The 14,921-nt window shown below is 50.6% G+C and overlaps 1 protein-coding gene across 4 annotated transcripts in view; it reads right to left on the bottom strand.

The window, feature by feature from the left end:
* CALN1 (calneuron 1) overlaps window positions 1–14,921 on the bottom strand; it is a 520,543-nt gene that overhangs the window by 251,001 nt on the left and 254,621 nt on the right. For all 4 annotated transcript variants that reach the window (XM_053212930.1, XM_053212929.1, XM_053212931.1 and 1 more), the window contains one exon: window positions 2,214–2,357. In XM_053212930.1, the coding sequence (XP_053068905.1) occupies window positions 2,214–2,357 (144 nt within the window). The remainder of the gene's footprint in view (window positions 1–2,213; window positions 2,358–14,921) is intronic.

Raw genomic sequence — 14,921 nt, 5'->3', positions numbered from 1 at the left:
TTTTGTTAAAGGAACTAACAGAAATTCTCTGCAAGAGAACTGTCAAGTTCTTTTAACTTCTGGGAAGTTCTTCCTTCGGCATTCCTTTGAGTAAGATGAGTGGTAAGTTGGTGACACTTGAAAGCTCTTAAACCGAACGGAAATTTGCCACGGGTGCACAAGATCCCTCGGGACTCCAAGACCTCGAGGAATCAGGGAAGATTTGCAACAATGTAAAAACTCCCTGTGAGCTGAGAGATCTGATGACTGAATACACAAAGAACTGGAAAGAACTTTGAGGCAGACCCCACGATTTCATCGGAGTAACTCACCCCCAATAGCCCTGGCTCGTTTTTTTTTGTTGTTTTTTTTTTTTTTTTTTTTTTTTTATTAAATGTAACTAATTCCATTTGCTTTTAGTCCATTCCACTTAGGTTTTGTTATACGAGTTGTGGGCAGAGACTCAAAAGCGCAAAATCTTCGTTCCACGAACAGAGGTATAAATTAAGATCTCTATTATTTTAAGAAGGAAACTTTTTCTGGAAATGTATCTCCGAAATGATGATGGGGGTCAACGGAAACAGACTTTGCTATACGATATGTGCTTCGCTCCGGCTTTTCAGAAATATCTAAAGCAAGCAGCTAAATATAAAGCAAGGTCAAATCAGGCCTGCAAAGACATGGTGAATCACAATCAATCAGAGCCGTTAAGGACAAGGCTGGGACTGCTCATACCGCTGAACACCCCTGATGAAACATCTCTTTCCTGAACCAGAAAATAAATGGTCACAGCTGCGCTTCGTGGTTGGCGCTGGGGTTCATTCGCCATATGGCCACCCTTATTATCATCCTTCCGGCAACTCCAGCAAAGTAACAGGACCGAGCGGTTTCTTCCAATCAGCCTGCAGGCCAAGCAAACATCTCCCTCCCATGGTCCTTTCCTTCAAAGGACTTCCTGACCCCATCATCCCCTGCTTCCTTTTTTTCACTTACACGCTTCATGCTCTACCTGAGAGTCCCAATGCCCACCACGCTGGACCCCTGAGGCCCGGGATCAAGCTGCTTTTCAGAGGGGGGGGAGTGTGTTGAAAAAAAAATAAAAAGAAGGCTTTTTCCTGGACCTTCAGTCAAGGCAGAATCTGAATGTCGGGAGGGTCACAACAGGTTTGGGGTAGCCTCCGGGTTTTAGACGAGGAAAGAACCTCAAAGATGTCAGGTGTTGTTTTTTTAGAACTTTTTGAAAGTACAGTGAAACCTCACTCCCCCACCCGCCCCCGTCCCCGTGAGGTTGTATGTAGAAACCCAGTAAGTAAAGCAGATAGGAAAGAGCTGTTATTCCCAGACAACGGCACATGATTTGGCCGTAAAAAAGAAAAAAAAATGTCCTAATACATGCTACAATATGGATAAACCTTACGAACATTATGCTAAGTAAGAGCGGCCAGTCACAAAGGACCGTATGTTGTAGGATTCCATTGATATGACATGTCCAGAGAGGCACATCCACAGAGACCAGTAGATTAGTGGTTGCCTAGGGCTTGGGTGATAGAGGGATTGAGAGGTGGCAGCTAAAATGCAGAGCTTCTTTTCGGAGTGGTGAAAATGTCCTAAAATTGATCATGGCGTTGGTTACCCAAATCTGCGAATACACTAAAAGCCACTGGTTCACACAATTTCAATGGGTGAGTGTTATGGCATGTGAGTTCTGGCTCAGTAACGCTATTTAAAAGAGAGGGAGGGGAGGTGGAGAGAATTATGGTGGCTGTTCCACTCGCCCAGCCTCCTTCTTCACCGTGCCCTGCCAGTGGCCCCAGAACCACCTCTGCAGGGCCTTGGGACCCCACGGAATATTGTTTGAAAAACCCTAATCTAGCCCTCAAATGTAAACTGAGACATGAGCCCAAGCCTTCTGACCCCAAGTGCAAGGCCCTTTAACACCAAGGTCTCGCTGGGGCACCCGGGTGGCTCAGCCAGTTAAGGGTCCAACTCTTGATTTCGCCTCCGGTCACGATCTCACAATTCATGAGTTCAAGACCCGGGTGGGGCTCTGCGCTGACAGTTTGGAGCCTGCTTGGGATTCTCCTTCTCTCCCCCTCTCTCTGCCCCTCCCCTGCTCACACTCTCTTTGTGTCTCAAAACAAATGAATAAGCTTGGGGGCGGGGGGGGGGGGTGGGGAGTCTCGCTGACAAGCTGGGGCTCATCTCGGGGGCCATGCCGCGTGCCGGGGTCTCACCGTCCATGTCCAGGCGCTGCATGATGATGGCCAGTTCCACCTCACTCGGCATGTACCCCAAAGAGCGCATGGCCATTCCTAGCTCCTGCTTGGAGATGAAGCCGTTCCCATCTCGGTCCAGAACCCGAAAGGCCTCTCGGATCTCTACAAGGGGAAAGCAAAGAAGGTCCAACGGTCACACGTCTTGGTCTCTTGCGCTGAAATGATTGGCGATACCCCGCTGAACACTCCTAACTGCTTTACGAATAGCAATAGGTCAGAACCGTTTAATCAGATAAAAGAAGCAGCCAAAAGAGGGACAAAAGAAAAGAGAGGAAGAAGAGAAAGAGCACACAGAAAGGAAGAGAAAAGGAAATGAGAAATAAGGAAGGGAAGGGGAAAAAGAAAACCAGCTTCGGAAGGCCCGGACCATCCTAAAACCCCGCAGTCGGCACACAGTTGGACTGTGGTCCCAGTTGACGCTCGTGTTAACCGAGGACACTTCCTGAGCAGGAACGAGCAGTTGAGTTTCAGCTGTGAGGAGAGAGCTGCCTCTTAACCTGGGCCATTCGTTTGCAGGAAAGAAGAGATTCCCCTTTGCCCACCGGTGTCTCAGCTCCCTACCGCTGTGGAAGAGGTACAGAGAGCTCTTTCAACCTCACAGGAAGACAGGAGTTAAGTATCCTTCTGTTTTTATCTCATGCCTCTAATTTACAGCTGTTTTATGGCTATAAACAACCTCGGATCGATAAGAGTGTCATAAAGGCCCAAAAGGCATCTTTAATCACATCCTCTCCAGGCCGGCGGAGAATTGGACTCTGCTATCAATAAGGCCACTGCACTCGGCAGGTGATCGCCTGTCCTCTGACCCCAACCTGAGCTGTTCTGCGTTCTGCCCAGAGCCCCTCCCTCCAGAGCCCCGGCAGCCCGTCAGTCCTGGGTGGGCTGGGTGCATCCCACCACATCCTAGCACCGCGAGGCAGGGCACAGGGAATTCATTCGAGACCGTGGTCTCAAGAGGACAGGCTCATCAATGGGATCTGAACAGCAGACTTGGCCAGCTTTGACTGCTCATCAATAAAGCCGGTGCAAGCCCAGGTATGGCAGCTGCCAACATCCATCATGCTGTTCAACAAGTATTGGCTGTCTGTACCCAGGGAGCATGGAATTAAGTGCCGCAGAGAACGAACAACAATCTGTTGGGTGCCATGGTTCTCCTCCAGAACCCTACGCTCCAGTCGGGAGGGAAAGATCCATGCAGAAGCTTGCAGGAATTCCTCCAACTAACACGAGACACCGGCCCTAACCCCTTTACCCACTAAATACCTCTCTAAATATCTGGCCGTGCCCCTGGCAAATACCTTGAACCACACCCTCACCCAAACAAGCTTCGTCCCTTCCCGTTGGTACCAATTTCCTGCGGCTGCTGTCACAAATCACCACAAACGTGGCGGCTTACAACAACAGAAATTTATTCTCGAAGCATCTGGAAGCCAGAAGCACGAAATCAGTACCACTGGACCAAAATCAAGGCGTGGACGGGGCTGTGGTCTCTTAGGGCAGAATCTGTCCCTTGCCTCTTCCAGCTCTTGGCGGCTGCCTCTTGTTCCTCGGCTTGTGGCCAGGGCACTCCAATCTCTCTGCCTCCATGGCCCCATCACCTTTTCCTCTGCTGTCTCCCATCTTCCCCTGCCTCTCACTTATCAGGACACTCATGACGGCATCTGGGGCCCTCCCAGGTAATCCAGGATAAGCTCCTCACCGCAAGGTCCTCAACTTAACATCTGCAAAAGCCTTTTTTTTTCCCAGGAAATATTTACAGGCTCAAGGATGAGGGCCTGGTACCTCCAGGGCCCCGTTTTCCACCTGCTGCACTGTCCCAGCCGGTATTTCCACCTGAAATGCCCTGTCTTCCTCTTTACCTGCCCAAATCGTGTCAGGCCTCCCACAAAAACATCTTTGCCCACCATGGCCAATGTTCTCTCCCTGTCTGCTACTGGTCGCGGGGGAGGGGGGGGGGGGGCGGTGGTGGTCATCCGTCTTCGGACTCCCACCCACACCCTGAAGGGGGCGCTACCCAGACAGGTGTCCAATGGTGGATCCTCCCTGCACAAGTAAGGATCCCATGTCAGCAGCAGATTCACCATCGGTACGAATTCTGCCTGCTGAATGCTTTCTGAGAATAGGTGTGGGCTCCAGCAGACAGAAGACCAGCCTGTGCGCCGGGACCCTAGGCTCCTGGCCAGGCGCATTAGCTAATTAGGTCCACAGCCAAACCCTGAGGCCTCAGATTGCTCATGTGTAAAATGAGCTGGGTTGGCCACGAGGATCCCTAAGGTCCTTCCAGACCTTTTCTGGGGATCTGTGGACATTGTTAAAGTGTTTAAGAGAAGAACAGGAAGCCTGTGTTCTCCTTCATACCCTATTAATCTGCTGTTCAAACGCCCCTCTTTTTTTCCATTGAGGATAAAGAAAAAATTTCAGTCTGGTCCAAATTCTGAATCAAGGGGTTTGTCTGCACTTTTAGGCTTTTCTCACCAATGAAACATGCCCAAGATTCCCTAAGGCAGCCATATGTTTTCCTACCAAGTCCCAGGTGGCCCGGAAAGAGCTCAGAGCCACTGCTCAGCTTGAGGTCATGGCACTCAGCACTCAAGGACAGCGGGGCGGAGACCACGGCCTCATATGGCCTGAGCCCAGATGCCAAGGGCAGGAGGATGCAGACGCAGGGGCTCCCAAGGTGGGAGTCAGCCCACCAGGAAGTCAGCCTGACCCTGCCCTGCAGCGGGGGCGGGCTGCTCCCTCAGCCTCAATCCCCCCTTCTGAAAAATGGGTTGGGTGCTAGCCTCTACATCAGGCCTCTACTTTCAGAACTGGCACAAAGCATGCGGCAGTAGAAAATGTCAGATGATGACAGGGGCCCAGGCTGGAGTCAAAGAAGAGGCCAGGGTCCTAGGCGGGCCATCTGGATGGCCGGCTTCCGCCTGACCTCTGCCCCCTGTTCTCCTTTCCCGAGTCATATCTCCACTTCTCCTCCGTCTGACTCAGTCGTGAGCTCCCTGGCCATTACAGGGCTTGGCCTCTTTCCTGGGATCCCCTGTATGTCCTAGATCTTACAAACGAACTGGCCTGTATCCCTACACGGGACACCCCGGAGAGGCCGGACCAGGGATGTTTGTGAACTCGACCTGGAAATGAGGGCCTCCTGACCCCCACCTCACTGCCCGGGCTGCTCTACAGCTGCCTCCCCCTTGGGCTGCTGGAGTCGGACAGCGTCCATCCTGGAACTGCCCTGTGAAGGGACACGCTTCCCCAAGTCCTCGAACCCCCACGGTTTGCTGTTCTGTCGTGGATAACCAGGCCAGCCCTGCTCTAGCCCTACTCCAGCACCGCGCAGGTACACATCAGCTCAGAGTTCTGTTTTCTGTGGCCCCTAGTAAGTGGGACAAAGCTGTAATTCTGTTTGCCCAGAATATCTGCTCCTGGCTCCTGGGTAGAGAGAGAGAGAGAGAGAGAGAGAGAGAGAGAGAGAGTGTGTCTGCAAAGGCAGACAAAGCTCACTAACTTCATTTGCTTTCAAAATAACAGGGACAAAAAAAAAAAAAAAGTACAAAACTAGAAATCCATCATAGGAGCCTCTGGAGATTTAATCTTTCCAGGGTAGGGAAAGCCCAGGCAAACGAGAAGCTTATTAGAAGGAAATGGGTCTTGCAGCCGGAGACATGTGATGTGTGCCTCGTTTTATTTTTATTTTTAATAGCAGAACAGGGTGCGAGAAATATGCCCATAAAACCAGCGGAGACACGGAAGCAGGCCGGATCCCCCTGCCTGTGGCTACAGGGCAGGCTGCTGGCAACACGAAGGGGCTCTGGCCACTGGCCACATCCTTGGGAAGTGGGGACCACAGATCAAGTTGCAGGAACAACCCAGTAATGCGGAACACTTTTCCCTGGAATTTATCCCCTCTCTGGGCTAAAGTCCCTGGTGCTTCAGGGTTACATAAGCGTGCTGTGCTTTTGGTCTTTAAGTACATTTCATGCTCACACAATACGTGCACATCAGGCAACGGTATGTGATTCTTCTGCCTCCAAGATGCCTTTGCAGGCCACAGTAGAGGGGACAGTGGCGGTGACGAGAGCCTGTCCCACTGCCAGTTTGTGGTGTATGAAAGTGGCCGTGGTTTAAGTGCCTCTCTACCCTGACGTCCTGGGGCCGAGCAAGGGCTTGACTAGAAAGCACGCTGCCCTAGAGCCCAAAAGATTTACTTCTCATTACACCAGCAAGTGTATTTTCTTAAAAATATCAGAGCGACCACTGGGACCACCTGTATCCCTAAGAACCAGGCTTTGGGTCCATGACGCTCCCTAGGGACATAGCCAGTTCGGGCAAAAACAATGGCAGAGACCGGGCTATCATACAGAACGGATTCATCAGTCAGGTCAGTCCAATAAAGTGTGCATGAGATGACATCCAGCCAGAGTCAACAGTCGTCGGCTAGCGTCCTGGCCTTGAAGAAGCAGCTGAAATTCACAGCGCTAATTTGCAAACTCAACTCGGTAATGAAGAACAATACTTTTTCCTATCTCAATCCCTGCTAGATGCGAAATCTGTTTAGTCTCCACAGACATGTGTCTCTAGGAAGAATATGGGCTTCAGCCACAAGAAGCGATCACTCTGTTAATGAACAAGATGTGTTCTGTTGATAGAGGTCACTGAGAAATGGCAGAACCACAGACATGCAGTTCAGCATGGCAATTATTAAACACCCACAGAAGTGTACCAGAAAATACACGATCGGAGCCTCGTGGTCTTTATTCAGGAAAATTAATAGGACAGGGACTGGGTCAATGAGAAAAGAGATTTAGAAGGATTTGTACCTTCTCTGAGAAGGACGAATGAATACTTAGAGGTGATTAATACAGCCATTCATTCAATGAAGAGTTGCTGTTTACTTATTACAGGCCATATGCTGTGCTGGAACAGTTGGGTGGCAAAAGAAACTTTCCAAGCTATGAGAAGATTATAGTCTAGTTGGTCTAGTCTAGTCTAGACCGAGAGGTAACGGGATCTTCATACCAGAGAATGACAAGAGCAGGAATCGGAGTCCACACAAAACCCCATGGACGTCCTTCCATACAAGAGAGATGACCCTATGGAAGGGTCACACCGGAATCCTTTGGCATTAAGAGATGAGGGGAGACTGGGCGCCTGGGTGGCTCAGTCAGTTGAGCATCCGACTTTGGCTCAGGTCACGATCTCACGGTCCGTGAGTTCAAGCCCTGCGTCGGGCTCCGTGCTGACTGCTCGGAGCCTGGAGCCTGCTTCGGATTCTGTCTCCCTCTCTCTGACCCTCCCTCGTTGATGCTCTGTCTCTCTCTGTCTCAAAAATAAATAAACATTAAAAAAAAAGAGAGAGATGAGGGGAGGAAGTGCACGAGGACGAGATGGCAAAGGGCCTTGGGAGCCATGTGACCTTTACCCTGCAAACCGGGGGTTGGCAAATGGTGGCCTGTGGCCAAATGTGGCCCCACTTTATTTACCTGTTTGGTAAATAAAGTGGGGTTTTTCTGGAATGCATCCATGCTTGCTCATTTACACACCCTACTGCTTCCGCACTACACCTGTAAAATTGAGACGTCGTGACAGCGACGGTTTGGCCCATGACGCCTGAAATACTCACACTTTGGCCTTTTATGGTTAAAATTTGTCAAGCCCTGCTGTAGGCCACAGGGAGTCCTCAGTGGTTATAAATCCAATCAATCAATCAATCAATCAATCAAGGAAAGGATCAGATTGATTTTTTTAATGTTTATTTTTAAGAGAGAGAGAGAGAGAGAGTGAGTGTGTGTGTGTGTGTGTGTGTGTGTGTGTGCGCGCGCGTGAGCAGGGGAGGGGCAGAGAGAGTGGGGACAGGATGGGGACAGAGGATACGAAGCGGGCTCTGTGCTGCCAGCCCACGGGACTCCAGATCACGAACCGTGAGATCATGACCTGAGCCAAAGTTGGACACTTAACCGACTGAGCCACCCTGGCGCCCCGGGATCAGACTGGTTTTTTTTTTTTTAATTTTTTTTTTTTAACATTTATTTATTTTTGAGACAGAGAGAGAGCATGAACAGGGGAGGGTCAGAGAAGGAGGGAGACACAGAATCTGAAACAGGCTCCAGGCTCTGAGCTGTCAGCACAGAGCCCGACGCGGGGCTCGAACTCACGGACCGCGAGATCATGACCTGAGCCAAAGTTGACCGCTTAACTGACTGAGCCACCCAGGCGCCCCTAGACTGGTTTTTAAACCAAGGGTTCCGGCATCGGGGTGGCTGGGAGGTGAGAAGCGGGGGCCTTACTGGAAGGACTCACCACAGTCCACGGGAAGGTGAGGAAGCTGGGCTTACCCCCACAGCGCTGCTAACAGGGTCTGAGGCTTTTCTGCGTGGTCAGGCGGGAGGGCTCGGGAGTCCGGGGTCTAGGAGAGGGAGCGTTGAGGATGATGCTGGGGTTTCTGGTTGGCCTGATGGGGTGAGGACCGATCACATTAACCGAGAGAGAATTCAGGAGGAGGCACACACTTGCAGAGAGGGAAGGGAAGGGGCGTTTTGGTCACACGGCGTACAGGACCGTGAGACGTGGCCAGGCAGCCAGGTCTGGTGAGCATTTGGCCATATGGGACCAGCTATTGCTGACAGTAATGCTGGGTACCCAACCAGAACGGAAAGTGGGAACAGAATGACCATAATTGCCCATAAAACGCTGGTTCGATCCCAGTGCGGGTTTTAGCGTGAATGAGTTCCAATTTAATTCTGTTCAATCAGTCCACAAATACAACTAATTGGTTTCAATAAGCAGGGAACACGGGGGTGAGGCCTCCGACAGCCAGGGGGGCGGGGTCCTCAAGGAGGACCCATGTGCCAGGAGGAAGTGGGGTCAGAAGTGTGCCCGCATTTCATAATAGTGAGGGGACAGGCCACAGAGACGGGGGCCAGGATGGGGCTCCGTGCTGCTTTGTATAATGCCCTTTGTTAAGCTGGATTGTTTTTTCGTGGTACTCTCTTCAAAGGGCTAAAGGATCCTCACTCCTAGGTTATTTGCTGTTGGAGGTGCGACTCCATCCGTTTCGACAATGTGATCGTTCATTCTGTGCTACTTGCACAGACGCAGATGGTAAGGAACACTACTAAGAGGGGTCCCAACCCTGGAGGCATTTCTCTATTTCTCTGTTCTTTATCTGTTTAAGTGGAGTCCTGTTTCACAAAGGAGGCTGAAAGAATGCAAGGTGTACCCAAGGAAAAAGAGAGTGCCCAGGAGATAGGAGAGAGACGTTGAAATAGAAAACACCTGGTAGGGGCGCCTGGGTGGCTCCGTGGGTCAAGTGTCCGACTTCAGCTCAGGTCACGATCCCACGTGAGTTCGAGCCCCGCGTCGGGCTCTGTGTCTCCCTATCTCTCTGCTCCTCCCCTGTTCATGTTCTCTCTCTCTCTCTCTCTCTCTCAAAAATAAATAAACATTAAAAAAAGTTTTTTTAAAGAAAACACCTGGCAATTACATGGGGGAGGAGGTGTGCTGCCTACTGATGCGTTATGATCGCAAATCCATGTGTCGAAAGCTTATTTGTGGTTTGAATTTGTTCTGAATAACGTGTTTTGGTGACATTGTGCTGAAGGTGGATTTGAGGACCTTCTTATCCAACTCTCGCACCTGAAGTAGAGGGGACCACTGTGTCCTTGACACCACTGTGACGGCAACGGTGCCCATCACGTGATGGGCTTTTCCATTTCAAAAACCAGGAGGTGCACCCAGCAACGTGAGAGCATTTGGTCTGGGCAAGGCCACTCTTCGCCGATCTAAATGGCTCTCCAAAGACCCTGCCACACACTTGCTCTTGCTGTGCCAGGCTCATCTTGGTTGGCGGTGGTGCTTAAACTGTGCAGCAATCTCAGGAAGAGACGGAACGTCTCCCCACAGTCAGCGGTACAAGCCACGTAACTGTCCCTGGAGTAAAACCATCTTCAGAGCCAACAAAACCTTGCCAAAAGCCAACCTTGCAGCCAACACAGGTACCGTCACCTCCTACCTCCCTGCCCCAGCAGTGAACGACCTAAGCCGGCAGCTGGTACCCAACTTTTAGTAGGAAGGACGGACTCTACCAAGAACCAACTCATAGAAAGGCACACCTCCAACTTCGGGCTTTCTTTCTTTCCTCTCCCCTTGGCCTGAACAATAACGTCAATAATCTCTCCCTAGCCTGAAGAAGGCTATTCCTTTATTGGCTACTTAGGAGGCATTCTCCTGTATGCTACTGGCTTATGATATATTACTATTATAAATGATAATTCCCACAATGAACCTGATTAAATGAATTATCAGCAAAGGCAATCTCAGGATCTAAGCATAATCTGTCTCGAACCAAACAAGGTGAGCCTTAGGAGAGCCCGGAAGGAGGCTGAGGACTGTAGTCAGTGCAACAAAGAGGGCTTTCCGGTAGGGGCACAGCGTGGGCGAGGGGGCAGAAGGGATGTACTCTCCCAAGAGGGTGGCAGGCAAGGGCCCCTGTTGGGCGGCACCTGCAAAAAGATATGGCTGGCAATAGTGACCATCCCTCCCGGATGGCATAATTGCCTCTGTGATCTAAGGTTAGAAGACAGAGTTGAGCAGGGCTCCTGTAAGTGCACCAGCCCCAGACTCCCCATGAGTCACTGGTAACCCTGGGAGCAGACAAGAGCCTGTGTTGAAAAACTTCAAGGGCCTTCAAAGCACTCAAGACTGGCAGGCCAGCGAGGCATTGCTCATCCTGGGTATCTCAAGCACCCCCATGCGTCTGGCCTTTTTCCTTACCTCATGGTCAAAACGCCACCTTGCATTAAAAAACAAAGCCAACTCCTCCCCTAGCTGGCGTTCAGAAAGAAAAGTATCTCAGGAACTCAGGAGGGGGTGAAACTAGACAGACTCCATATCCCCAGGTCATGAAAGATAATCATTTCTTTCCTAAAATTGGGTGGCACGAGGCAGTCAAAAAGTTAGGGCCATTTGTAAGGGTTTAGGAGCTGGCACAGAGTTTATCTGTCCCCAAATTTACACCTTCGCAGATAAAGCAGAATTTATTTTAGCACGCCAGGTTGCTTAAGCTGATGGAAAATTCCCCAACAGAAAAAGAGCAAAGCAAATTAGAATAGACACTAACAATGAAAGCCCATCCCAGCCAGGGGCACCCTGTGTTGGACAGAATGTTCCAGGCAGGGCTGAAAGGAAAAATCATTAAATTAGATGTGAATATGTATGACGGTGAGAATGGCCGGAGGGTCTTTATACAAAACAACAAGCTCATGAGTGAGGAGAGAAGAAGGGAAGTTTTCTGTTCTTGGGGGGGTTCTGGACTTGACCTCTGGGGTCAAAAGACCAGAGCTAGACCCGCACAGGGATGCAACATTTCACAGGTTACACACTGATGTATGCTCTTCAGGAAAACGCCCCCTAAATGTATAAAGAAAAAAAATAATCATCTAATTCACCGGCCAGCAATAACCACCACTAATAATACATTATGGCATTTTATTCCAAACTTTTTACATACAAATATTCTTAATTACATTTGGATCATGCACTCTTTATAGCTTTGCACGTTTTTTTCCATTTAACACACAACCATCTCGATCTTCCATATAGTGTATTCGTCTTTAGAGCATCACTTCTGATGGCCACATGGCGTTCCGTAATATGCCTACAGCGCAACTGGGCTCACCACGCTCCGAGGGTGGGACGTTGAGATCGTTTCTGCTCTTAGATAATGCTGCCTTGGAAATTCGTGTATGGAAATTTTCACGTGTGTTGATGCTCATTTCCTTAAGATGATATCCCAGGAATGGAACTGCTGGGTCAAAGGGCAGGAACATTTCTAAGGCACTTAATACATATTGCCAAGTTGCCCTCTAGGATCCATTTCTGCTCACAACACCTGACACCAGCTGGGGGGGGTCCCCACCCCTACTAATTCTCCAACTCTCTGGATATCCATCCGGCGTCCGGTGATTCCATCCAACCCTGACACTAACTACTGCTCACAGGTAGTGTAGACCTCACAGGTCAAGCCCCACAAAACTGGCCTCGCGTCAGACGCCAGCCGCAAGTCTAGGCTACCCGTACTTCTGAATGCCCAGCTATGACGTCTGGGGTTCCCAGGGCACCTGGGCGGCCCCGTCGGTTAAGCATCTGACTTCGGCTCAGGTCGTGATCTCGCGGTCTAGTTTGTGAAGTCATGCCCCACGTCAGGCTCTATGCTGACAGCTCAGAGCCTAGAGCCTGCTTCGGATTCTGTGTCTCCCTCTGTCTCCAAGTCCCCTGCTCGAGTGTGTGCGCTCTCTCTCTCTCTCTCTTGCTCTCTCTCTCTCTCAAAAATAAACATTAAAAAAGAATAATAATAATAATAAAGTCTGGGGTTCCCACGATCCCGCCTGGGGTTTGATCATCACTAGAACGGCTCACAGAGCTCTGGAAAGCTCCTTACTTAACATTTACTGGTTTATTATAAGGGATACAACTCAGGAACAGCCAAATGAAGAGATGCCCAAAACAAGATCCGGAACGGGGCTGAGGGGGTGTGGAGCTTCCTGGGCACACAACCCTCCCAGCACCTCAATGTGCTCACCAAGCCGGGAGCTCTCTAAACCCTGGCATTTAGGGCTCGGCAGGTTCTGTCACGTAAACATGGCTCATGAAGTCACTGGCCACCGGGAATCGAACTCGATCCGCAACCCTCTCCCCTCCCTGGAGGCCGGGGCATGGGGCTAAAGGCTCCGACCCTCTCATCATACCTCGGTCTTCCTGGCAACCAGCCCCCACCCTGAAACCATCCAAGGACCCCAGCCACCCATCATCACATTAGCAGACAACTGACACTCTTTCACCACACCAGCTCACAGGGAAGGAGGGCTCCCTGACGAGGCAAGAAGAAGGGTGAGTGGAGGAGAGCTATGCTTCTGACCCCGGACTAGATCTGCTTCGGGGGCAGGATGTGGGGCCGTTTGCCCCAGGAGGAGACAGCCCAGCTCCCATGGCCCAGCAGACCGAACAGCTTCGTGGGGACCAGCCTGGTGCCTCTGCACCAAAGGAGCCACGTCTCACACAACAACCAGCACCTTCTCCGAGAAAATGAGGCAAGCAGCCCGGGACAGAAACCTAGGCGCCGGACCATTTGGCATCTACGGCAGTATCGCAAGCAGCACATCGAGTGGGATTTATCTGTGAACAAGACGGTAACAATCAATACGATTAATTTTTCATTAAGTCACACTGTTCCTGGGCTACCAACGTTAATATCCTGAGATCGGAGAATCATTAACATCCGAGAAAACAAAACCATTTTGTGGATTTAGCACCCACGTGGAGGCCAAAAGAACAGGATCCAAGTTCCAGAAATAAACCAGAAGCAAGCTGAGTGGAGAGCAGGAGACATCCTCTCCGGAGTGGCTCACACCCGGTTCTCTCGAGAAGCTAAATTTCTCTGCAGATCACTCAACTCCATTCAAGCCAGCAAATAATGTCTCGGGCACCTCCGGTGTGGCGTCGGCACCACTCTAGGCGCTGGGGGCCTCGTCCCAGGAGACGGAAACCGAAGAGCAAGAAGGACAGCCGACGGGGAGAGGGGGACCCACTCTGAGCCCACAGTGGGAAGGGAATGTGGAGGACAGCTTAGTGGTTGGAAGTCAGATTCTTTCTCTGGCCCTCCCAGAGGATCATTCTAGACACCAGATCTTTCCCCCGACCTCTGTGATCTCTCCTGCGCTGGAAAGAGGAGACAAGTTTACAACAGAAGGACCAAGAATCAAGCCCAAGGAAACACGAGGGGCTATCACTGTTTTTGTTTTGTAATGAGGAAAAGATTCGTTTTTTTAAGTTTCTTTCTTTTGAGAGAGACAGAGAGAGTGCGCCAGCAGGGAAGGGGCAGAGAGAGAAGGGTACAAAGGATCCGAAGCAGGCTCTGCGCTGACAGCAGAGAGCCTGACGTGGGGCTCGAACTCCCGAACTGTGAGATGGTGACCTGAGCTGAAGTCGGACGCTTAACCGACTGAGCCACCCAGGCGCCCCCAAGGAAAAGATTCATTTTAAAGGAGGTACAGCTTTGTTTTGATTCTGTCACTTCGTGCCAAGGGAGAAGGCTCTGTGCAGCCCAGCACACGGGGTTCGAGAACACCCAGGAAGAGGGTCTGGGGTTGAGCAGGAGGGGGGCTCAGGCCTTCTGTGTGACCCACTACTGAGTAAGGGGGGCCCTTAGGAAGCCCACACATCCATCCATCCTTAAAGGACAATGAATGGAGGAGCGACAGACAAAGCACGTCATGGGCACCTTCAGAGCAAAGGGCTTATGAAAGCATCACATTTGGTTATTAAAACCTTTGCCTCATCTCCACGTCCCGCCAGGGGAAGCCAGCGTAGCACGCGGCCTTTTCATTCCGCCCCACGGTAAGAAACGCATTGCACGTCATGACAGACGCATAACGTAGCTATAATACACAGAAGGTGTGCGTATGTGTGTGCATTAGGTCAAACCATACAAAATTGCTTTTGTACAGCTAAAAAATGGTCAAATATCAGCAGTTTCTTCTGGTTCCAACTACTATGTGATAGATAGCTAACGTCGATTATGGGCTCGGTCTGTACCAGGTACTGCTCTGAGCATTCTTGGTGTATTAGCTCATTTTTTTTTTTTTTTTTTTTTTTGGAGACAGAGAGAGGGCACAG

The sequence above is a fragment of the Acinonyx jubatus genome, chromosome E3 (genome assembly GCF_027475565.1).
Source record: "Acinonyx jubatus isolate Ajub_Pintada_27869175 chromosome E3, VMU_Ajub_asm_v1.0, whole genome shotgun sequence".
In the NCBI taxonomy this organism is placed as follows: Eukaryota; Metazoa; Chordata; class Mammalia; order Carnivora; family Felidae; genus Acinonyx; species Acinonyx jubatus.
The sequence above is the reverse complement of the archived record's forward strand: the minus strand, read 5'-3'. Positions and strand labels throughout refer to the sequence as shown.